The following is a 17801-nucleotide window of genomic DNA, read 5'->3' as shown; positions in this document are numbered from 1 at the left end:
ATTCTGCTCCCCTTCAAAAACAAAATAAATTTCAGCTAACTTTGGGAGCTCAACAAAAAAGCATCAGAGTTTAATGTAAGTGCTGGACTTACCATCATAAAGACTCCCCTGAGCAAAGAGGCTCAGAAGACCTCAGTGAAGTGCAATGTAACCAATATGAGAATAGTGGTGGCATGAGGTCTTGCCTAAGTGTTGGTAGGGACCTTCATGACCATCATTGTCCTAATACAAAGGCCACCAAGGAAACCTGTTGATCATACAAAGCTGGATATATTAAAGTTTCTGAGCAAGGAAGAGCATCACCTTGAAAGTCTCAGTAGTGTCTCAAGAGGAGGAAGTTACAGAAGGATACTTACAGGATTTTGAGGACTGGGATTGGTCATGAGGTGGTTTTAAGGTAGTTCGTAAGTACAGACTAGGCAGACTGATCACATTTTGTGAAATAGGTGAGTTGCTGAAACAATTTCATTTTATCTTTGGAGCACGAGTCCATATGGAGTTACCATGGTCTCTAATTGTCCATAATCTTATAGGACCATACAGGTCTGAACAAGCTTATGTTATAACAATTTGACTGAAGATAGTTTGTTACATATCATAGTTTGGTACAGTTTACCTGTTATGCAAGTAATCGTACAGTTTTGCAAGTAGATGTGTCTATTTTATTTCTCAGAAGGAAAGAGTCTTGTCGGCAAGATAGCCAATTATAAGACTTTTGCAGAAATTCAGATATATTGAATGCCTGAAATTGGGGGATGGGGAGGGTTGATAAGAGAGTGAATAAAAATGTAGTGTCAAGGAGGAGATGGATTCCTGTGTATAAAGCAGCAAAATATTAAAAAAAAAAAAAGATGGAGTAAGGATTAAGGATTGAAACCTTTGGGAAGATAGTGGACTACAAAAGGAAAAAAATAAAAGGCTAAATGTTGGAAAGCTGGAAATACAGTGGCACCATTGACAATAACAGAAACAGGAAATTGAAATTTAGTATGGGGTAGATAAGAAAGTAACAAGGTATCAAGATAATGGGTTATGTTTTTGTTTTCTTGTTTGTTTGTTTTGGGTTATGTTTTATTTTACTTTATATTGTATTTTTTCTTTTATATTTTAACTACAGTAAGTTTCAGGCATCATTCCAGAGATGACTAGAAGTATAAGAAGCTGGAAAATAAGATTACATTTTTAAAGAGGAATATTGTGAATTTATTCTAGTGTATGCAACCTTATAATCTTCCATTCGATTCTGTATGTTTTCTTTGAAAATACTTAAAATGCACTGGAAATCCCATACCCTCACTTAACTAGCTATTATTTCATTATGTCAATTTTACAGACAAACAACTGGTTCTCCAGTGATCGCTAATTGTTCTATTATTTCTGGAACTGTGTGCAGCAAAATAACAGAGAGGAACATGAATGGCAAAGAAACCACCCTAATAACGGGGAAATCTTATTACTCAGTTGGTGGTCAGTACCCTTTGTGAAAAAAATATTATATAACCATTCAGTTTTCTTTCTGCAGCAACTTGTCTGATTAATGGAGTTTAAAAGCTGCAAGCCTTGGCCTTATAAAATTATAAGTTCAATAACTGTGTGTTAATTAAGATCAGAAAATTAATCTGTATTAGTACTGCAATAGCAATTTTCCAAGCTCTCCCAGTGACAAAGGATGAAAGTGGGTTGCAGTGTCACATGGGATCTGATTAAGTTAGATTAGTGCAGTATTTGAAGGGAAGTCTCCCAGGTGACAGTGAATAAGATGATCAAAGTTTTTCTGCAGATATTTTAAGGGGACAGTTGTTTGCAAAGCTACTACTTTTCCAACATAAAGCCAAAGGTCCAGCCACATGGTATCACTAATGAGTCAGAAGGAAGACTAAAGGGGCTTTAGGTCATTGTTTGGCAGAACTGAGATACAAAACCCTGGATATTGGCCATATTAACAGCCTAAGCATCTGAAATGTGCAGGCTTGCCTTCAACCTTCTAAGATAATATTCCAGATTTTCTCACTTCAAAGATGTACTTTTTTTTCATTTTGTAATTTTCTGAAATCAAAGTATATCTTAAAATTGTGTAAATTAAACTTGCATGTTGTATGTGTCTGTGTGTGTTAGGGACCTCCTACTCTTAAGTATTTTATAATCTAATAAATGTAAATCTGTGTTCACGTTATAAACTGATTCCATCCATACTAGCACCTAGGAGTAACAATATGAGAACAATTGGGGGGAATTAGGTGCTCTTTCAATATCATGTATCATAAAGAAAGGACAGAGAATTGTTTTTATTGTATATTTATCTATGTTAACTGAGTGTTCATTATCTCAGTCCTAACAACTGCCTTTCAAGGTAGTTTTATTACTATATATTATAAATGAGAAAATTATGGCATAATGTGTTTGGGCAACTTGAATTTGAACCTTATCTGAATAAGGTAGACTCTTGCTTGCTACTACGCTACACTGCTTCATTGGAACATCCTAACATAAAGTAAGCTTCTTATAATTTTCTTCATTGACATATAATAGTAGATATTAAATCTCTAAAGGGTGATTCAGTTCAAAGTCATGGAATCATGGGTGTGTGCAGTTAAGTATTACTTGTTTAAGTTTGCTAATAGAGGCAAGATATCTGGCTCCCTTTCCTTCAAATAAGTTTAACTTCTTCGTTACTACTGATCCCACTTCACAAAAGAGATCAAAAGCTTGAAAGAAAAGATAAATGATCATTCTCTTCAGACTTGAGAATATCATGTCACACAGTCTCTTCCTCAAATATTCTCAGTGAAGGACAGATTAGAAAATAATAGTGGGAGGAAAAAAGAAAGTTGTTTTTTTTTTTTAACAACCAACCAGTAGAAAGGCAGCTATCTCCAGAGCACTATTCTGTCAAATTGTAGCCAAAGCTGTTGTGAATTTGGCCTACTGTTTAGTCACCACTTAAATTTCTGCATGTTTTTTAATTCTGGAGGACTGTTTTCTGATCCTCCTATGCTTTCATTATTTATCAAAGATCCTTTAAGCATATATCTTCTATGGGCCAGATACTGTTATAGGTGCTAGATGTGCTAAACTCTGTTTACTAGATCTATTTTTTCCCCATTAACAATAGGCAATATTATCCTAAGAAAATAATTTGTAGTGGTTTTTTTTTTTTTTTTGGCTTTGTAGCTGCTAAATCCTGAAGATGACCTCTTACCAGGAAAGATTCGAGACAGCAATCGTTCAACCCTCTTAGCAACAATTCAGGAACATGGTTACCCCACAATCAACTTGGGAATTGTGGGAGACAAGTAAGTATTGGATTTTATTTTGAAGTTGTTATTGTACAAATATGAATTTTGGGAGTACTAACTAGGCGGGATTGTTGCTAAAGAGAAAGAAATTTAATACCATAATTTTCACTTATTTCATTCTTCAGAAGTCAAAGAATTATGGAGATGTCTATGTCCTTTAGCGATAGACATTTTCCTGGAATGCCTTTTACAATAGGAGAAATACGTTGCTCTGCTTTGGGTGTTATTCCTATTCATACTTTTACTTATGTCAAGAAAGATAGGGAAGACATGGGTGAGAAGAGTAAGAAGGAAATGTCAAAATTAGTACTAACTGATTCTTTGAAGTTTAAGTACAATTATTTTCTAGGACTTTTATATTGATTTTTGTATTCTTATAAAACCTGAGTTTCTCCAGGCTTCACCCACTTGTAAATACAAAGGGAGGCACATTGACTATAATTGCCCATCTCTGAGAGCATATTACCCCATTTACTAAATTAACTCAGCCCTCTGCTAAATTCTCCAAGTATTTCTATAAATTTCCAACTACGTCTCCAGCTCCAGCTGCACATGCAATCAAAAACAAGTCTGCTCTTTCTGAGCATCGCACTTCCATGCAACACTGCTGTTCAGCCATCTTTCACCAGGCACTATTTCCAGTTCACCAGAGGTGTGCCTGCTCTTAGTAACACTCAAACAACAGCCTGCTGGAGACAAAGCTAGGAGACATATCTGAGTGATGGATGCCCTGATGTATCTGTCACCCATAATTGCCCCTTTCTGTCTTATCACACCTTGTCACTGAGCAAAGCTCATTATGCCTGGATCCTCCTTCCCTTAAGATGAGTGCTTTCCCAGGGCTCAAATATACTCTTGAAAAGGCTCTGTCCTACCATTTCACAAGGTATGCTGGGACTCCTATAAACCCCAGTTTAGGCTCAAACTGGACACAATGTAGTCCAAACCTGGAGCACAGCGTCTTGCTAGTAACCTGAAAGGCAGTAGTTATAATGTTAATCTCACCTTTTAAACTTCTCTTCTTTCCTCCTGATTTTTTTCTTTCTCTGTGGACACTGGAGTAGAGTCTGTGACACATATTTTCAAACATCATTTTATTTTTTTAATTCACCATTTGTATTTACCTGAAAGTTTAGTTCTAGAGAAGTCCATAGGTAAGTAACCAGCCAACTTAGAACCCATGCTGGTGAAGCCAGTGCTGCAGGTTACCTAGTATCACCCTGACCCAGTCTCCGTAGCCCTGGGAAGGGATAGAAAGAACCCAGTGAAAAAAAGCAGGGAGGGTTGAATTTGGACCTGACTGGTAACCCATCCTTTCATATATATAAACTTCCAAGCATCTAAAAATTATCCTGATGCAGATACACCTTTAAAGAAGGCAAAAAGTAATTTCTGAGAGGAGGTAGGATGAATCCAAGAGTTCCAACAGCACAGAACAGACCTGAAACTCTAGGGAACAAACGCACCAGATTTAGAATTTGTTTCCCAGCCACTGCTGACTTTGGCCCTGCCTCCAAGTGCATTAATGAGCTCTAAGAACTATTATAAGGTAAAAGGTGCTTTTTGTTTGTGTGTATCATTTTTACCTTATGCTGTCTTGACTATAATTCTGTTCATTCTCTCCTCCTAATGTTGTACTTTTGCATTAAAATAAAAAGCTAACTTGATATATACTATATATGCTGCCATTACCTTACTACAAAGGCCAAAACACCATTGAAAGGTTCCTATGTTGATATGCTAATATTTGATTTTCTAGGACCAGCTGTTGATTCGTTGTAGACATTTCCTAATAATTAATGTTGCTATTACATGTAACTTCAAAATGTCCCTTGAAACAACAGCATATAAAGAACAACAAAACTTATAAGCAAGATATAGGCAATTTTGAGAATATGTACATCTTTAGTATATTCTTTTCTTGGATTTAATACCTTACATAAAACTGAGAACAATTTTTTTTTAAATACAATTGATGCAAATCTAAACTTTCTCAGCCTTAGAGTGCTGTATTGAAGAGGCCCAGAGTAAATGGTTTAAAATGCAGAGGTGGAATGTGGGAGGAAAGAATTTATAACTGTTCAGATGGAAATCTGTGCTGGGAATTTAGCAAAGGAAACAACGCACATTTAATCTGCAGCCTGTTGATATTCTGTGAAGGTTGTCTCCCTCTTCATCCTTCTCTTTCCTATATAGCCGTTTGCTAGTGAAAGCTAATGTTGTTATACAGAAGCCTCTATGTGAAGCTCTCCAGGGAAACAAGCAGGGTCACGGGAGAAACTACCCTATGTTTAAAGCAGGGAGAGAAATAGCTCAAGAATGTCAGCAAGCACAGAACCCTTACTCAGCTATGCCAGATAAGAGTAGGGAGTAAGAGTGCTATTCTTGTTATTTTTAAAAGGTTTCAGTCTGGGTTTAAATTCTGTATGATTCTACTTCTTAGCTCTTATTCTTATCACCTACCATGACTTTAACAATAAATGTTAAAATTGAAGGGTAAGACTCTATAACTTATTTGGATTGACCTGGATGAATTTTGCCTTTGTTTCTTGTACATTTCATTTAAAAAGAGGGTACAGTGGAGCTTATGGGAGGGGTGCTTCAAATACGTGAGCATTAACTACATTTTTAAAACATTCATTTTTAACTATTATGTGAATATTAAAACACATTCCTTAGACATATTTTCTCTCATTGTGTGGAACACAATACCATTGTGGTTCCTAGCGTTTTTCTCTAAAAAGACAAATTTTTTACAATGTAAAAAAAATTCTATTGAGGTATAATTTACAATGTTATATTAGTTTCAGGTGTACAACATAGTGATTCAGAATTTTTATAGATTATACATCATTTAAAGTTATAAAATATTGGCTGTATTCCTGTGCTATACAATACATCCTTGTAGCTTATTTATTTTATACATAGTAGTTTGTACCTCTTAATCCTCTACTCCTTAATCCCTCTTCTCTTCCCTCTCCCCACCGGTAAACACTAGGTTTTTTTTCGATATATGTGGGTCTGTTTCTGTTTTGTTATACTCACTAGTTTGTTTTATTTTTTAGATTCCACATATAAGTGATACCATACAGTATTTGTCTTTCTCTATCTGACTTATTTCACTAAGCATGATACACTCCAGGTCCATTCATGTTGTTGCAAATGGCAAAAGTTTTTTTCTTTTTCATGGCTGAGTAGTATTCCATTGTATATACCACATCTTCTTTATTCATTCATCTGTTGATGGACTTTTAGGTTACTTCCATATCTTGGCTGTTATAAATAATGCTGCTGTGAACACTGGGGTACATGTATCTTTTCAAATTAGTGTTTTGGGATATATACCCAGGAATGGAGTGGCTGGGTCATATGGTAGTTCAGTTTTTAGTTTTTTGAGAAGCCTCCATACTGTTTTCCACAGTGGCTGTACCAATTCACATTCCCACCAACAGCATAGAAGGGTTCCCTTTTCTCCACATTCTCACCAACATTTGTTACTTGTGGTCTTTTTGATAAAAGCCATTGTGGCAAGTGTGAAGTGATATCTCATTGTGGGTTTGATTTGCATTTATCAATGATTAGCAGTGTTGAGCATCTTTTCATGTGCCTATTGGCCTTGTGTATGAAAAAGACTAGCTTTTAAACCCAGAGATGTTCATTGAACTTGCCCAGCAATATACAAGTTAGTGGCAGAGGTGGAAATGGAATCTAAGTTTCTTGAAAGTAACAATCCACAATTCTCATTATGAAGAGAAGATAATATCATTATGAAGATATTTCATTTTAGCTAGAACAGGAAGGATAAATAGGATTTGTGTATTTAGAAAAAGAGAGTATGTTAACCAAGTAGGAAACGGAATGAACAAAAATAGAGAAGTAGAAAGAATAGTTTACTCAGGTCAGGCCAGACTGTTTAGAGTAGGAGGTTCAGGTAAAAGGATAATATGTGTAAATTTGGTAGAAATTTGAAGCCAGATTTTGAAAGGTTTTGTAATCCAGGCAGCACTACCCAATTTGGTTAAATTTGCAGCTTTTTTAAAAAGCAGAATTAACATAGTAAACCATATTTTGGAAAGATAATTTGCCCAAGTTGTATCACATGAGCTAAAGTTGGAGGCCTACTAGAAATAAGAACAACAATACAGTTTGTTTATTCATTGTTCAGTTAGTCAGGAAGTATTAATTGTGTACCTATTTGAATCACCTGGAGATCCTATTAAACATGCTGATTGTGATTCAGCAAATCTGGAGTGGGCCAAGATTTTGCATTTCTAACAAGTTCCCAAGAATACCAAGCCACTGGTTCATGGATCACAGGAAGTAACAAGGGTGTGGTAAACTTAATCATGATTCTACTATGAACTTTTAACCAAAGGCTCTTGAAGATTCAAAACTGAAATAGATATAGATCTTGTCCTTAAAATTACATGTACTGTAAATGCACTATAAACTACAGCCTAGTAATAAAGATGTTTTAGAAAGTTCCAGAGCTTATGCTCAAATTTGGAAGTAGAATTTTTAAAAAAGAGATTAAATCGAAAGACATTTTGAAGGCTATTACATAGAACAGAAGGGTGTCAGTGTTGATTCATCTTCATCTGGATTGCAAAGCCTCATCAAAATGGTATGTGTCTGTAAACACAAATAAAATGCCTGCATAACCCAGCTATTAGGTCTCTCTACCACAATTTTACATTCCTCTCCAGCAGTACACCATTTCAACTTCTTCATTCTCCATTTGTAGTTTATTCTTTCTTGTTTTGGCAGCTTCTCTTCCTATGCTCATTCCCAAATGGAAGTGTCACCATGGCTCACCCTTGACCTTTTTTCCTTCGAATTCTGTATGCTATTGACTCCCAGATCTTATCTCTGTCTTGAGCTCCATGCCTAGATCCACCTGCTTACTAGGTATATTTTCTTTAAGTTCAATAGGCAGAGCAAATTCAACATGTAAAATTAAATTCATTGGGCTTCCCTGGTGGCACAGTGGTTGAGAGTCTGCCTGCCGATACAGGGGACACGGGTTCGTGCCCCGGTCCAAGAAGATCCCACACGCCGCGGAGCGGCTGGGCACGTGAGCCATGGCTGCTGAGCCTGCGCGTCCGGAGCCTGTGCTCTGCAACGGGAGAGGCCACAATAGTGAGAGGCCTGCGTACCGAAAAATAAAATAAAAAATAAAAATAAATAAATTCATTTTCCTTCCTTTCCTTTCTCACTGCACCTCCCACTTCCATCTTACTGCATTTCTTTGAGTTCTTCTAGCTCAGTGACTGTGCCCACCAGCCACCCAGTCACCCGAGCCATAAGAAACCTGAATGGAAAGCTTCCGTCTCTCACTCAGCCCTATATTTAAATCCCATACAGTTTCCCTCATCAGTACTTCTGTACATTCCTATCTCTTCATTTCTACCATCCTGGCTTAGTTTGGGGCTCCGTTTACTTTTTGTCTAGGCACATGAGGCTATCCTCTTAACTGGTCTCCCTGCGTCAAGCCTTGTTTTCCTCTAACTCACCCTCTATTCTGCTACAAATATGATCTTTCCAAGGTGCCAATTATATACTTGTGGCAGAATTGGGGTTTTATTATATGTGGGTAAGTATACTCTAATAATCCAACAAACTTTTATGAAGTGTTATGCTATATCAGATGTTGTCTCAGTCTTTGGTACTACAGAAATGAGTAAGATAGTTATTAGTAAGAACTACAAAAAAGTTTTCAATTCTATTTCACTCCTGTCTTTCCTCCCCACCCAATCCACAACCATTTTCTCCAGCCTCCTCACTCCAAACATGCCAGTCTTTTCCTGGAAAGAGATACTAATCTTTACTTACTACCTACTATATATATAGTACTATACTACATTCTTTCACTTACTTATCTTATTTAGGCCTCATGAAACAACCAATCCAGATAAGTGTCTTTTATCCTCATTTTGTAGATAATAATATGAAGCTAAAAAAAATTAAATAAGCTGTTCAGAGTCATACAACTAGTAAAAGACAGAATGAGGAGTCCAACCTAGGCCTGTCAAACTCCAGGGTCTTTCTCCTTTTGCTGTACCATGCTGCCCTCTTAACTGGGCTTAGCACCCACAATTTATTAATATTAAGGTTAATAAACTAAATATTCTATATCCATTTTAATAGATAAAACCCCTAAGTAAATAGTAACTATCAATATTTCAAAAGCCAGAGAGGAAGATTTAGTTTAAATTTTGAATTAAATATTGACTGTAGGTATGAATGAATTATAAGGACTTGAGTTGCAAAATTCTAGATCTTTAGGTGATATAGAAGTGGGAGAAAAAGGCAAGAGGATTTATTACAGTAGCTCAAGTTTACTTTCTGGACCCCTAAATAAAGCTTCTTATTCACTGTAAAATAGACACCTCTCCCTTCCATAAAGAGAAAATCCCCTTCCTTTTATAATTTCTTATTTTATCTTTCCTCCCACAACTACTAGAGCCACTTTTGCAGCATTTATTACCTCTGGGTAATTTGTTATAACAAGTTCATAGTATCTTCCAGGGGGTGGGAAGGAGTGGAGAGAGGAGAATGGGAAAGAGGAGAAGAGAGCGTGCATGCAATGTAAATAATGGTAATTTGGTATTCAGATCTACATTAATTCAATTTATAAATGACTGAGATTCACAAGTGGCTACCCTATTCTAACCTTTCCCCTACTCACCATCTAAGCTCCTCTGTCAGTACTTTTAAGAGAAGGGAAGCTTTTTGAGAAGTGAAAGGGGAAAAGCCATGAACAGCAAGAAACTTTAAAAGAACAATTAATCTCCTTATTCCCTGACTCTCAAGACCCAGTCCGTTTAGGAGAGGTGTTTTATTAAGCCCAAATATCCTCCACATTGGCTAAATGTGTTTGTTCTGTTCACTTTGCTGTACTTCTTGATAATCTAATATTTAGAGGTGCATTTGTGTTTAAAAGTATTCTACCTGAGAGTGAGTTGTTCACATATTAATATTTAATAGTTCAAATCAGACATGCAACATCTGGGTAAATCTGCTGTCCTAAATAAACAGGAACTAATCACTTAGAACTTAGAGTTCTTTGACTCACAGGGCAAATCCTGAACAGGACCACATCAGAACCTTAGCATAGCAAGATACTGTAGGCATGGCAAGAAGTACCTTTGACAGCAGGAAAGGACTCTAGAAAGGTAGATAGGAAGATAACTTAAACAAATGCTTTCCATTTCAACATTCTTTCTTCAGTCTTCCACCTTGTTTCCAAAATTCAGGTTAATACTAAAGCATAATTCAGCAACATATTAGTAACATTATGAGCTAAATGAAGATTTGTTTTTAACTACCCTGGAGTCTTGCCCACCATCTGTAATATTATTTTTAAAGGAATGTGTTCCAGGTTCCAAACAGCCAATTTCTCATATAGACTCTGGGAACATAATCTGTGAGTTAGGAACTACCTGTGCGAAAAAAGACTCTGCTGAAGCAGTCAGCTTACTACTGACTGTATACTGTCTTTCAGTGCTGTTTAAGGAGTTGTATTGGGTTGGCAAAAAAGTGCCTTCAGTTTTTAAGTAAAAATAAAAGACACATTTTTCATTTTCACCAAGAACTTTATCAAGCAACATATTCACCCTTTTGTTCGACTACCTTTGCCATTTTTCAGGCAACTTTGTAATTCCATCTTCCCAAAACTTACCCTTTTGAGCAAAGAACTGTTCCAGGTGCCTTTTACAGTCTTCCAGGGAATTGAAATTTTTTCCATTAAGAGAATTTTTGAATAAATGGAAATCCAAAGGTGCAATGTCTGGTAAATACAGCGGATGAATCAGAACTTCCCAGCCAAGCTCTAACAGTTTTATCCTGGTCATCAAAGAAGCATGCGATCTTGAGTTATACTGATGGAAGATTATGCATTTTCTGTTGACTAATTTCAGACGCTTTTCGTTGAGTGCTGCTTCCAGTTGGTCTAACTGGGAGCAGTACTTGTTGGAATTAATCATTTGGTTTTCCAGAAGGAGCTCATAATAGAGGACTCCCTTCCAGTCCCACCATATATAAAGCATCATCTTCTTTGGGTGAAGACCGGCTTCTGGTGTGGTTGGTGGTGGTTCATTTCGCTTGCCCCACGGTCTCTTCCATTCCACATTGTCGTACAGTATCCGCTTTTCATCGCCTGTCACAATTTGTTTTAAAAACAGACCGTTTTCATTACGTTTAAGTAGAGAATCGCATGCAGAAGTATGGTCAAGAAGGTTTTCTTCACTTTATATGGAACCCAAACATCAAAGCGATTAACATAACTAAGCTGGTGCAAATGATTTTCAGCGCTTGATTTGGATATTTTGAGTATGTCAGCTATCTCCCATGTGGTATGACGTTGATTGTTCTCAATTCATGTCTCCATTCTCGATTTGATCACTATCAACTTCAACTGATCTACCCAACCGTGAAGCATCGTCCAGCGAGAAATCTCCAGCAGGAACCTTCGCAAACCACTTTTGACATGTTGGATCAGTCACAGTACTGCACAAATCTTTTTTTGCGTTTCAGTTGCGTTTTTACCTTTCGTGAAATAATAAAGCATAATATGCCGAAAATGTTGCTTTTTCTCCTCCATCTTCAATATTAAAATGGCTACAGGGCTTCCCTGGTGGTGCAGTGGTTGGGAGTCCGCCTGCCGATGCAGGGGACGCGGGTTCGTGCCCCAGTCTGGGAGGATCCCACGAGCCGCGGAGCGGCTGGGCCCGTGAGCCATGGCCGCTGAGCCTGCGCGTCCGGAGCCTGTGCTCCGCAGCGGGAGAGGCCACAGCGGTGAGAGGCCCGCGTACCGCAAAAAAAAAAAAAAAAAAAAAAAAGACTACACAAAAATTCACAAATTTTGATAAGTCTTTTTTTAAATGCACACTGATATGACAGCTGTCACATACAATCAAACAAAATTGTTTAGAATGAAGGTAAAGGCAACTAAGTGCCGCTAGAGCCATCATACAGAAAAAAACGATCGAACCTTTTGGCCAACCCAATAATTAGTAGTAGGACGGTGAAACATTTTAAAATGGGTGTAACATGATCACCTTCTCTTCCTGGTCCAGTTCTATTATGAACTTCTTAGGCCATTGTTCTAGATATTCTAGGTATACGTTTTCTTTTTTCTTCTTTTTTATTTATTTTCTTGTTTATTTACTATTCTTTTTTATTGAAGCATAGTTGATTTACAATATTATACAAGTTTTAGGTGTACAACATAGTGATTCAAAAATTTTATAGATTATATTCCATAGATAGTTATTATAAAATGTTGGCTATATTCCCTGTGCTATACAATACATACTTGTAGCTTGTCTATTTTGTACATAGTAGTTTGTACCTCTTAATCCTCTACCCCTATCTTGTCCCTCCTCCTTTCCCTCTCCACACTGGTAAACACTAGTTTGTTCTCTGTATCTGTGAGTCTGTTTCTGTTTTGTTATATTCACTAGTTTGTTGTATTTTTTAGATTCCACATATAAGCAATAACATTCAGTATTTGTCTCTCTCTGTCTGACTTATATTATTAAGCATAATACCCTCCAGGTCCAGCCATATTGTTGCAAATGGCAAACTTCCATTCTTCTTTATGGCTGAGTAGTATTCCATAGTCTATATACACTACATCTTCTTTATCCATTCACCTGTTGATGGACATTTAGGTTGCTTCCAAACTTGGCCATTGTAAAGAATGCTGTTATGAACATTGGAGTGCATGTATCTTTTCAAATTAATGTTTTCATTTTCTTTGGATATATACCCAGGAGTGGAATGCTGGGTCATATGGTAGCTCTATTTTTATTTTTTTTGAGGCATCTCTGTACTGTTTTCCACAGTGGCTGCACCAATTTACATTCCCACCAACAGTGTACAAGGGTTCCCTTTTCTCCACATCCATGCCAACATTTGTTACCTGTGGTCTTTTTGATGATAGCCATTGTGACAAGTGCAAAATGATATCTCATTGTGGTTTCAATTTGCATTTCTCTGATGATTAGCGATGTTGAGCATCTTTTCTTCTGCCTCTTGGCCATCATATATCTTCATTGGAAAAATGTCTATTAAGTTCTTATGCCCATCTTTTAATCAGGGTGTTTGGGGTTTTTTTTAATATTGAGTTGTATGAGCTGTTTATATATTTTGGATATTGATCCCTTATTGGTCATATCATTTGCAAATATTTTTTCTCATTCCGTAGGTTCTTTTTTCATTTTGCCAATGGTTTCCTTTGCTGTGCAAAAACTTTTGAGTTTAATTAGGTCCCATTTATTTATTTTTGCTTTTGTTTCCTTTGCCTTAGGAGACAGCTCCAAAAAATTATTGCTACAATTTATGTCAAAGAGTGTTCTGGGTTTTCTTCTAGAAGTTTTATGGTTTCTGGTCTGACATTTAGGTCTTTAATCCATTTTTAGTTTATTTTTGTATATAGTATGAGAAAGTGTTCTACTTTAATTCTTTTACATATGGCTGTCCAGGTTTCCCAGCACCACTTATTGAAGAGACTGTCTTTTCTCCACTGTACATTCTTGCCTTCTTTGTCATAGATTAATTGACTACCACAGGGGCATGGGTTTATTTCTGGGCTTTCTATTATATTCCATTAATCTATATTTCTGTTTTTGTGCCAGTACCATACTGTTTTGATTACTGTAGCTTTGTAGTATAGGCTGAAGTCAGGGAGTCTGATTCCCCCAGCTCTGTTTTTCTTTCTCAAGATTGCTTTGGCTATTCAAGGTCTTTTGTGTTTGCATACAAATTTTAAAAATTTTTGTTCGAGTTCTGTGAAAAATGCCATTGGTATTTTTTAAGGATTACATTGAGTCTGTAGATTGCCTTGTGTTGTGTGGTTGTTTTAGTTCTTCCAGTCCATGAACACGGTGTATCTTTCCATCTGTTTGTGTGGTCTTCAATTTCTTTCATCAGGGTCTTATAGTTTTCTAAGTACAGATGTTTTACCTCCTTATGTGGGTTTATTCCTGGGTATTTTATTCCTTTTATTGTGATTATAAATGGGGTTGTTTCCTTAATTTCTTTTTCTGATCTTTTGTTGGTAGTGTATAGAAATGCAACAGATTTCTGTATATTAATTTTGTATCCTGCACCTTTACTGAATTCAGTGATGAGCTCTAGTAGTTTTCCAGTGGCGTCTTTAGGGTGTTCTAATGTATAGTATTATGTCATCTGCAACAGTGACAGTTTTACTTCTTCCCTTCCAATTCGGATTCCTTTTATTATTTTTCTTGTCTGATTGCTGTGTCTACAACTTCCAATACTATGGTGAAGAAAAGTGGTGAGAGTGCGCATCTTTGTCTTGTCCCTGATCTTAGAAGAAATGCTTTCAGCTTTTCACCATTGAATATAATGTTAGCTGTGGGCTTATCATATATGGCCTTATTATGTTGGGGTATGTACCCTCTATACCCACTTTATTGAGAGTTTTTATCATACATAAATGTGGAATTTTGTCAAAAGCTTTTTCTGCACCTGTTGAGATGATCATATAGTTTTTATTCTTCAATTTGCTAATGTGGTGTATCGCACTGATTGATTTGCAGATATCAAGCCAGCCTTGCATTCCTGGGATAAATCTCACTTGATCATGGTGTGTGATCCTTTTAATGTACTGTTGGATTTGGTTTGCTAATATTTTGTCCAGGATTTTTGCATCTACATTCATCAGTGATATTGGTCTGTAATTTTTTTGTGTGTGTGATATCTTTGTCTGTATTGGTATCGGGGTGATGCTGACCTCATAGAATGAGTTTAGAGGCATCCTTCCTCTGCAATTTTTTGGAATAGTTTGAGGAGGATAGATGTTAATTTTTCTCTAAATGTTTGGTAGAATTCACCTGTGAAGCCATCCGGTCCTGGACTTTCGTTTGTTGGAAGTTATTTGGTTACTAATTCAGTTTCATTACTGGCAATTGGTCTGTTCATGTTTTCTAATTCTTCCTGGTTCAGTCTTGGGAGATTGTACATTTCTAGGAATTTGTCCATTTCTTGCAGGTTGTCCATTTTATTGGTACATAGTAGTTTTTATAATCTCTTATGATCCTTTGTATTTCTGTGGTATCGGTCATAACTTTGCCTTTTTCATTTCTGATTTTATTGATTTGGGTCCTCTCTCTTTTTTCCTGATGAGTTGGCTAAAGTTTTACCCAATTTGCTTATCTTTTCAAAGAACCAGCTCTTAGTTTCATTGATCTTTCCTATTGTTTTTTCAGTCTCTATATCTTTTATTTCTGCTCTGATGTTTATGATTTCTTTCCTTCAACTAACTTAGGTTTTTGTTTGTTCTTTTTCTACTTCTTTCAGGTGTAAGATTAGGTTGTTTATCTTAGATTTTTCTTGTTTCCTGGGGTAAGCTTGTATTGCTATAAACTTCCCTCTTAGAATTGCTTTTACTGAGTTCCATAGATTTTGGATCATTGTGTTTTCGTTTTCATTTGTCTCCGGGTATTTTTATTTCTTTCATTTTTTCAGTAATCCATTGGTTGTTTAATAGCATATTGCTTAGCCTCCATGTGTTTGTGTCTTTTGCAGTTTTATTTTTTCTTGTATTTGATTTCTAGTCTCATAGTATTATGGTCAGAAAAGATGTTTGATATTATTTCAATTTTCTTAAGTTTACCGAGGCTTGTTTTGTGGCCTAGCATGTCATCTGTCCTGGAGAATGTCCCATGTGCACTTGAAAAGAATTTGTATTCTCCTACTTTTGGATGAAATGTTCTCTATATATCCATTAACTCCATTTGATCTAATATATCATTTAAGTCCAATGTTTTCTTATTGATTTTCTATCTGGATGATATTTCCATTAATGTGAGTGGTTTGTTAATGTCCCCTACTGTTACTGTGTTACTGTAAGTTTCTTCCTTTATGTTTGTTAATATTTGCTGTATGTATTTTGGTGCTCCTATGTTGGGTGCATATATATTTACAATTGCTATATCTTCCTGTATTGATCCCTTGATCATTATGTAACATCCTTCTTTTTCTCTTGTACAATCTTCGTTTCAACATCTATTTTGTCTGGTATAAGTATTGCTACCCCAGCTTTTCTTTTGATTTCCATTTGCATGGAGTACCTTTTTTTCATCCCCTCATGTTCAGTCTGTGTGTGTCTTTAGATCTGAAACAAGTCTCTTGTAGGCAACATATATATAAGTCTTGTTTTTGTATTCATTAAGCCATTCCGTGTCTTTTGATTGGAGCATTTGGTCCATTTACACTTAAAGTCATTATGGATAGGTATGTATTTATTGCCATTTTGTTATTTGCTTGGGGGTTGTTTTTGTAGTTCTTTTTTGTTCCATTCTTCTTTTGTTCTCTTCCCTTGTGGTGTGATGGCTATCTTTATTGTTATGTTTGGATTCCTTTCCTTTTTCTGTGTGTGTATCTATTATAGATTTTTGGTTTGTGGTTACCATGAGGTTTATATATATAGCAATTTACATATATATATGTGTACGTGATTATTTTAAGTTACTGATCTCGTAAGTTCAAAAACATTTTAACAACCCTGCATTTTTACTCACCTTCCCTCAAAATTACTATTTTTAACATCATATTTTATGTCTGTTTGTTTTGTGAATCCCTTAACTGCTTATCATGGATATAAATGATTTTGCTACTTTCGTCTTTTAACCTCCTTACTTGCTTTGTATGTGGTTGACTTTTACTGTATATTTGCCTTTATGATGATCTTCTTCCTTTCATAATTTTCATGTTTCTAATTGTGGCCTTTTCTTTTTCACTTAGAGAATTCCCTTTAACATTCATTGTGAAGCTGCTTTGGTGGTGCTGAACTCTTTATGTTTTCCTTGTCTGTGAAACTTTTGATCTCTTCATCAAATTTGAATGAGAGTCCTGCCAGGTAGAGTATTCTTTGTTGTAGGTTTTCCCCTTTCATCACTTTAAATATATTGTGCCACTCCCTCTGGCCTGCAGAGTTTCTGCTGAAAAGTCAGCTGATAGCCTTAGGGGAGTTCCTGTGTATGTTATTCATTGCTTTTCCCTTGCTGCTTTTAATATTCTCTCTTTATCTTTAATTTTGCTATTTTAATTACTAGTGTGTCTTGGTGTGGTCCTCTTTGGGTTGATCCTGTTTGGGACTCTCCATGCTTCCTGGGCCTGGTTGTCTGTGTCCTTTCCCAGGTTAGGGAAATTTTCAGCTGTTACGTCTTCAAATATGTTCTTTGCCACTTTCTCTCTCCTCTTCTCCTCTGGGACCCCTATAATGAAAATGTTAATACATTTGATGTTATCCCAGAGGTCTCTTAAATTGTCCTCATTTTTTAAATTCTTTTTTCTTCAGCTTTAGTGACTTCCACTAGTCTGTCTTCCAGCTCACTGATCTGTTCCTCTGTATCACCTAGTCTACTGTTGATTCCTTCTAGTGTATTTTTCATTTCAGTTATCATGTTCTTCATCTCTGGTTCTTCTTTATATTTTCTAAGTCATTGTCAAAAAATTCTAACTTCTCACTCTGTT

General features: G+C 36.2%; 1 protein-coding gene across 12 annotated transcripts in view; it reads left to right on the top strand.

Moving 5' to 3' along the window:
- GPHN (gephyrin) overlaps window positions 1–17801 on the top strand; it is a 626350-nt gene that overhangs the window by 555798 nt on the left and 52751 nt on the right. For all 12 annotated transcript variants that reach the window (XM_067732935.1, XM_067732912.1, XM_067732903.1 and 9 more), the window contains one exon: window positions 3172–3293. In XM_067732935.1, coding sequence (XP_067589036.1) covers window positions 3172–3293 — 122 coding nt within the window. The remainder of the gene's footprint in view (window positions 1–3171; window positions 3294–17801) is intronic.

This window comes from Pseudorca crassidens, chromosome 1 (assembly GCF_039906515.1).
Source record: "Pseudorca crassidens isolate mPseCra1 chromosome 1, mPseCra1.hap1, whole genome shotgun sequence".
Lineage (NCBI taxonomy): Eukaryota > Metazoa > Chordata > Mammalia > Artiodactyla > Delphinidae > Pseudorca > Pseudorca crassidens.
The sequence above is the reverse complement of the archived record's forward strand: the minus strand, read 5'-3'. Positions and strand labels throughout refer to the sequence as shown.